Source organism: Daldinia loculata (genome assembly GCF_022478755.1).
Source record: "Daldinia loculata strain CBS 113971 unplaced genomic scaffold F4817scaffold_105, whole genome shotgun sequence".
Taxonomy (NCBI): Eukaryota; Fungi; Ascomycota; class Sordariomycetes; order Xylariales; family Hypoxylaceae; genus Daldinia; species Daldinia loculata.
In genome coordinates this window covers 74761-82347 of record NW_026054959.1, presented here as the reverse complement: position 1 = coordinate 82347, position 7587 = coordinate 74761, and the positions used below count along the sequence as shown (strand labels likewise).

The 7587-nt window shown below is 46.2% G+C and overlaps 2 protein-coding genes across 2 annotated transcripts; one reads left to right on the top strand and one right to left on the bottom strand.

Annotated features, from left to right (window-relative positions):
• Positions 1-116: 116 nt before the first annotated feature.
• F4817DRAFT_363355 (uncharacterized protein) lies at positions 117-3785 on the top strand (the record flags this gene model as incomplete). The annotated part of the gene is made up of 4 exons (XM_049306635.1): positions 117-562; positions 655-2898; positions 2951-3375; positions 3434-3785. The coding sequence occupies 4 exons, from the start codon at positions 120-122 to the stop codon at positions 3559-3561; spliced, it is 3240 nt and encodes a 1079-aa protein (XP_049153745.1). The 3' UTR covers positions 3562-3785.
• Positions 3786-4985: 1200 nt separating this feature from the next.
• On the bottom strand, positions 4986-7237 carry F4817DRAFT_363351 (uncharacterized protein; the record flags this gene model as incomplete). The annotated part of the gene is made up of 4 exons (XM_049306634.1): positions 4986-5242; positions 5324-5954; positions 6289-6330; positions 6413-7237. The coding sequence occupies 4 exons, from the start codon at positions 7235-7237 to the stop codon at positions 4986-4988; spliced, it is 1755 nt and encodes a 584-aa protein (XP_049153744.1).
• Between the last annotated feature and the right edge of the window lie 350 nt (positions 7238-7587).

The following is a 7587-nucleotide window of genomic DNA, read 5'->3' as shown; positions in this document are numbered from 1 at the left end:
AGAATACACAATAAAAAAAAATAAACTTAAAATTAAATAAAAAAATTTCCCCTCAAAAAAAAAAAAAAAAAAAAAAAAAAAAAAAAAAAAAAAAAAAAAAAAAAACCTCGAACATCATTATGGATCCTTTCACCGCAGTAGGCCTCCTCTTTAGTGTGGTAGACCTTATTGATCGTACAAGCAAATGCGTAAGAAAGGTCAAAGAAGCCTATGATTCAAAGACAGGACTACCAAGAGAACAGGATAGTCTACTTGGTTACAGCGAGGAAATGATCAATCTCCTTGACAAGATCCAGGAAGACTCTCAGAAATTGGAACAGTTAAGGGATTCTTCGAAGAATGATGATAACAGTATCCAGGTCGTTATCACCCGATGCCACGATATCTCGTCGAACATCATGTCCTTACTGAATCGAGATAGACCAGAGAGACCGCACTCTATAAAGAGCGCAATTAAAGCGACAGTGAGATCAATCTTCAATAAGAAGAGTTTCCGAGACCTCCAAGCCGACTTAGAGCGGGGCCAAAAGACACTTCATCTAGCTTTGGTATCATCTATGAAGTATGTGAAACCCCTGAAACTATAGGGCTAACAATTTAATTACTTCCGATATCCTCTTATTTACCTATGATCCGAGTTAATATCTGACACAGGACCCAAATTGACCATATTTTGGATATTCTCAAGAATACCACTGTGAAGAATGACGAAGTTGAACAGCAATTGGAAAGGGTTCAATCCAAGCTGGACTCAACAAATAACAGCCTATACGACCGGTTCCAAGAAATTCTCAGTCTCTGCTACCGTGCGCAGGATATACAGAAACTTGACGTGATCCTTAGCAAAATCAGAAAATGCCAGAATGGCACACAGCCAAATCCAAGATATGATGAAGTGCACGACAATTTCGCAAACACTTTCGAGTGGATTTTTCGTGAACCACAAAAGCTCTTTGAGGCAGAGCCAGACCTGAAGATGTCGTTTACTGACTGGCTCCGCGATGGAGAGGGCATTTTCCATATCCTCGGGAAACCTGGGGCTGGAAAATCAACGTTGATGAAATTCATATGGAAGCATGAGCTGACGAAGGATATGCTAATCAAATGGGCCGGCACTTCACAATTACTTTGCCTGAAATACTTTTTTTGGTCTACTTCCCATCAAGACGGATTATTGGGTCTCAAATGCTCCCTCTTGAGGTCTTCACTGGAGCAGGCCCCAGAGCTCATGGAACAACTGTTTCCTGATAGCAATGGATTAGACAAGAAAGCCACCACGTCTATAAACCACGAAGAAATATCTCGGGCAGTTAACTTGTTAATAAGCAATCCCTTTATCCTAGAACGATATAGGATATTTATACTTATGGATGGCCTTGACGAGTTTGACGAAAAGAAGCACGCCGAGGACTACCACGACTTGGTGCGTCTCATCCAAAACTGGACATTTCTATCAGGAATGAGGGTCAAAGTTTGTATCTCCAGTAGGGAATACGAGGCTTTCGTGGCAATCTCACGCCACCAGAGGATTCGACTGCATAATCTTACTAGGCAAGATATACAAGCGTATGTTACAGAACGCTTGGAAACACATTCAAGATTTTCAGAGCTACAAAAATCTTGTGCACGAAGACGAGGGAATCTCTGCGGTGATTCTTCTCATCGTCGATGTTCAACTCAATCCCTAGTGAACCATATTGTCGACATAGCCGAAGGTATCTTCCTCTGGGTCCGACTTGCGATGTTGGAAGTACGAAAGTTTCTAAATTCCGACTATGATATAGATAGAGTATGGAAATATATTGACACCCGCCCGAAACCATTGCTCGACTACCTGAAGCACATGCTCGACTCGATTTCCGATGTACATCAAAAAGAAGCATATATAATACTCGCCATAAACAATACGTATGCTTCTATGACACACCCAACTCAAGTTTCGATTCTAGGGGCATCTTACGTGTCGGAAAAGCTTAGTCGGGATGCCAAGGAACCACATTCCGAACAACTCAACTCAATCGACTCTGAACTACAGAGAAATGACTGGCATATTTTTAAGAGAGAACAGATTCATGCTCGCTTTAATGGCTTGCTTGAATTATCGAAAGACCACAGTCTAGGCTGGGGATTTGAACTCAGACACCCCTTGGTTCTCACTTTCACTCATCGTTCTATCATAGAAATCCTACAAAACGACATCGACACAAAACTGCTCAAGCATAGAATAACTAAACCCGAGCTAGTAAATTGGGCTTGCCAGCTTTTTCTTGGGGAGGTCATCCTCTCCCGCAACAAACTCGTTGACCTAAAGTATCCATATTATTGTATATGTAGGGCACGATTCCTCGCCGCCTTTTTCGAAAACCTAAACTTTACTGGGGAGCCTTCGATTGAGCGGCGGCTAGATCAAATTGAAGATACATGCTTGAAACTCCAGTTTGGTACCCCCTACCCGCCACCTACAGTGTTTTGGTCGTTCGATATACGCACCAGGTCATTCCCCGAGTGTCCTTATTATTGTTCTTTTTTGTTAACGGCATCATCTTTCGGGCTGACTGCGATATTACCCTGGATTTTGAGAAGGATGAATAATGTACCAAAGAGAAGTCATCTGGAAACTGATTTAGTGTGGTATTGCATGGCTGGACATTACAAATACAGATCAGGATCCGGCAATATCACGCTCATGGCAGAATTCCTTCGAAACGGATTTGTCGGGAGTGATTTGCGCGATACAGAAGCCAGAGTTCAGGTTTCGAAACACGGATGCCACACTACCATGCCATGGATTTACTGGGTAGCACACGTAATCCATAGAGAGGTACGGAGGAAAGATACATGGACGATGATGGAACTGTGGCTTGAAAATGGAGCCAATCCGAGGATTCAATTACACTGGTACGAACCACTTACTCTCTATAGTCAAAGAAATTATTTCTAATTATCCTAGCGTTATAGAAAGGTCATATGGAATTAAACTAGTAGAAGTTCATACGCACTGTGGGGTAGTTGTAAAGATTAATGGTCGGCATATCTCGCATTATACGGGGGAGCGGTTGCTACCAGAATCCGATAATCGTTTTGCACCACTCTACCTTTCACAGAAGCCTCTAACACTCAGAGACTTTGTTATCAGCTCTGATGCCTACAATAAACAGCGGTTACTGGAACTCATAGACCACAACACTGCCCTGCTTGAAGCGGATGAGGCAGCAGAGGAAACATATGCTACAACTATCCTCAAGAGAATTCCATGGTTGGGAAGACCGGATGTGTTTGGCAACGCTTATTTACCAAGTGTTGTCGTAACTACCTGGAATACCTATTTCCCCAAACTACGCAACATATTGTCCTGGATCTCGGACTATTTTATTAGTAGGTTTCCCACCATACTCTGTCAACATACGGTAGATCACATACTTACAAGACGTAGAAGCTCTGATGTTCGTAGCAATATTGCTATTAATGTTCTATCTCGTCACCGTATGGAGCGCTAGCCGCCATTCGAGTCATCCGGAGGTAGGAATGATAGATCGTGGCATTGTACATGATATGCTATAGGAAACAGCCACAAGGGGGGGCTCTACCTGTAAGCTTTGGGTACCTAGATAGGTATATTGTATTTGTATGGTAGGTCAAGCTAGGCGCATAGGAGTTTAAAATACGCAGCTGAAAAGATGACCGCATTCAAGGGAATAACAACTGTGATATAAATGGAGAAGGAATATGAAATGTGTCTTTTCCTAATAGTCAATTGCTAGGTGTTCCTATTTAATATTCTTTGGCCGATTAATATATTTTATTACTCCTTACTAGTTACCTGGTAGGAGGTAGTAGCTATTGGTCAAATTAATCATATCGTAATAGTTATAGGAGCTATACAGCACTGACTCCAACCTGTCTAACGAAACGTCAAGTAACTATATGCCTACCTGGTATTTAAACAATATTTGTACGCTTATAGCAACAAGGGAGAAGCCTAAACTAAAATTAACTTATATATTAGACCATCTGAAATGGGCAATTATGCCACCCTTAAAAGGACGGACGAGTATGCTATAAAGCTTGTACCTAGGCATGTACACGATACTATTACAGGAAAGCGACAAAGGGATACCGCACCCGTTCATTAATCATGGCAAACTCATAAACCTAGGTACCTAGACAGCCAATCGTTCAATAGGACATAGATGCAAAACCGGAAAATGCCACATAGTATTTAATCCATTGCTGGATATCTGCCAGTCTCATGCCTTGCCTCGCCTCGAGCGGCTAGTTTATTATACATTGGCAATATGCGTTGGTTCTTTTCCTCCTCAGCCGCCATATCCCCCCTCCCTTATTCCCCTAACCCCCTAACCCCCTAACCCCTAACTCCTTTTTCCTTTTTCCTTTTCGTCCGCTTCAAAGTGTCTTTTTTTTTCCACCTCCTACCTTAGGTATCCATCCATCCACCCCACCCCTAGTAGTGCAAATGCAAAGGCAAAACGCAAAACGAAAACGCCGGCGGTAAAGCAGTAGAGAGCGAATAAGGGGTCGTCGTGAATCATGGTTTCGCGAGAAACTTCGGTGCAGGCGGTGCCGCCTGTCGTTGGTCTAGGTCGTCGTGTCGTCATGCTATGTATGTATGCGTGCGTGCGTGCGTGCGTGCGTGAGAAAATGAAAGGAAAGGAAAGGAAAGGAAGGGGAGGGAAGGGAAGCTGTAATCCTTCCTTTTGCTGGGGTGGAGATGGGAAGAATATGGGATGGGATCGAGAGGAAATGAACGCCTGTATGGATGAGGACCGTACATAAGTACTCGAACATAGGGGTACATGTGATAAAAGGGGGAGGTGATATGTATAGGGACAGGGGTAAGCAAGTAGAAGATCAGGGGGTGAGTGTTGATGCAGACAACAAACACCACCCCAAAATCTTCCCACAATTTTTTCGAATCACCACGGCATTCTCATCCAAACCGTGCTCCGTCGTCGAGCCAACATACTTCAAATCAGACGCGCTCCGCTAGAGCCTCCGACCGACGCCTTGGCCTCCTCTCCGCCCTTGCCATTAGCACTCTCCTCCAGCGCCTCGAGAGAAGAGTACGGGTTCGCATTCGGAGCACTGCCATGATTGCCCCCGGCTCCTCCCGTCGTCTTCGACGCAGTACCAGTATCAAGATGATCGGCTGTAAATGCCGCTGGGGTCGTAGACGAGGTCCGAGCCGGGGGTGCGATGGGGCCGAAGGGGGACGAGTAAGACACTGTTTATAAAAGGCAAGATGTTAGTTAAACCGGCTTTTAACTTGGTTCAAGTAGACTTAGACTTGCTGAGTGCGACGTACCAAAAGGGTTTTTAATACCTCCTCCTCCTCCTCCTCCTCCTCCTCCTCTCATATCCCTCGCCATACCACGACCCGTTCCCAACGCCTTCTGCTCCGTAGGAATGCCATCAGCGCTGCGGCGCCAACTCGGGAGACCCGGTGCCATCCCCGCAACATCAGCACTGGCAGTAGCAGAATGTCCACCACTATTATTGCATCCGCCAGCGCGGCCTGCAAATCTCTCACTACCGCTGCTCAGCCTAACCGAGTCCTCGGGGCCGTCTCTCTGCCGCGACAGGTCGGCCTGGTGCTTCTTCCACCAGGCGGGGAAGCCGTGGAACAGGCCGAGCTGGTGCTGGGTCACCTTGTCGAAGGGCATCTCGTGCTTGTACTTGCAGCCCTGCTGGGTGAATGCGCACACGCCCTCGTGCACCCACTTGTCGCAGTAGATCTTGGGACGTCGCTGCGGCTGCTGCGGATGGTTGTGGCCGCTGTTGTGGCTGGTGTGCTGGTGAGGATGTTGGGCGTGCTGAGAGAGAGAAAGACCCGTAGCGCCGGCTGCGGATCCGGGACCTAGACCTGCGACTCCCGTTGCCATGGATAGGCTTGTTGGCGTTGGGGGCGTCGAAGCTACGATGGTGTCGATTCGTGACTGCGGTGGCAAAGACTGTTAGTGCTGAGGTCAGGTCTTGCGTATGAGTATGAATGTCTGGGCAGTGGATAGGTAGGTATTGTCAGACAATGTGAAAGGGAAGGGTAGGATCATCGGGACTCTTATCATATCCGATGTCTTAGACACGGGATCCCGTTTGCACTGGCCTAATATCGAGCTCTAACCAGGTTATATGATTATTGGCGGGGTAGTGATATCTGTTGAAGGAGTTGGAGTTGGAGTTGGAGTTGGAGTTGGGTGGACTGGGAGAGAGTATAGATACCATATTGGCGCTGCTCCGAAGCAGGGAGTTCAAGCAAACACTCGGGCTTACCTGGATGTTATCCGAAGTCGAGGACGGGGAATTCGTTGGACTCTATAGATACCTAGTTAGTACGTCTTTTACACGGAATAGAGGGTATAATTTAAGAAGTGTAATATCAAGTTCGATAGCTTACTCTGAGGATAACCGGGTTAGTGTTGCTAGATCGACCATTTGAAGGCAGACCTCGTGGTAGCGGCAACACCAGCATTCCGGAGCAGTTCTGCTGTAGGGGTGGAATATCCTTCAAAGCGGGCAACATATCAGCAGGGATCAGACGCGTATACTGGCCGTTGCCTCGATCATAGCAGTAAGCGTAGCTGGAATCCAGCTGGAAGTCGTTGAGGTTGCTAGAAACCGAGTAAGGCATCATGCTAGAGAGTAGTTGTTGCTGCTGCTGCTGCTGAAACTGATCTGAACGAGGGCTTGCATATGACGAGTGTCGACCACCAGAACCCTGTTGTGTATGATGGCCAACAGTAAGGTCGAACGGGGGGAATTCGCCAGTACGAGCTGATAGTGCTGCCTCATCAGCTGTCTGCGATCTCCAGTTAGACGAAGCAAGATTTCTAACCCCCATACTCAGAGACTGCATGCTAGGTCTTAGTGTCTGAGGCTGAAAGTGTTGCTGTTGGTGCTGTTGGGGCTGTTGGGGCTGTTGGATTTGGGTTGTATTGCTGCGGTCCGTAACCAGCTTGTTTCTACGTTCGTTGACGGACTGGAAAGGGTTTCGATCCATCTTAAGCTGAGAGTCAAGTAGAGAGTTGGGGGTGTGCTCTATATTGGTGTTCAAACCAAGATCTAAGAGCTGCGACGCGAGTTCAGAAGAAGTCGTAGCATCAGTAGAATCGGGAGATGTATTTCGAGTGGAAGTGCGAGAAGCGCCTGAAGAGTAAGACAAGTCGGAGGGGGAGTTGGCTATTGGGCCGGAGGCGGTGGGGAGAGGAGAGGACGTTTCCATGTTGAGAACGAAAAGATGAATATCAAAGAAATCAGAGCAAACGGGAGAGAAAATGGGTACGCGCTCTGGGTATTTATACAGTCTTGTAAGACTGGATCAACAACACCAGGCACGTCTTGACAAAAACACGACCCTAGACGGCTTAAGATCTTTAGATCTTTAGATAGGATGGTGTTAGTGTTTCTCAATGAAATATTTAAAAAGAAAAAAAAAAAAAAAGAGAGAACGAAGGCTGGTTTTGATAAGAAGCATGGAGGTCTTTAAAAGAATGCATGGAAACCTAGAAAGCCTAGGAATACTTATTTTCCGTCACGGCAAGCTGGAGCAAGCTGACACATGCACACGCACAC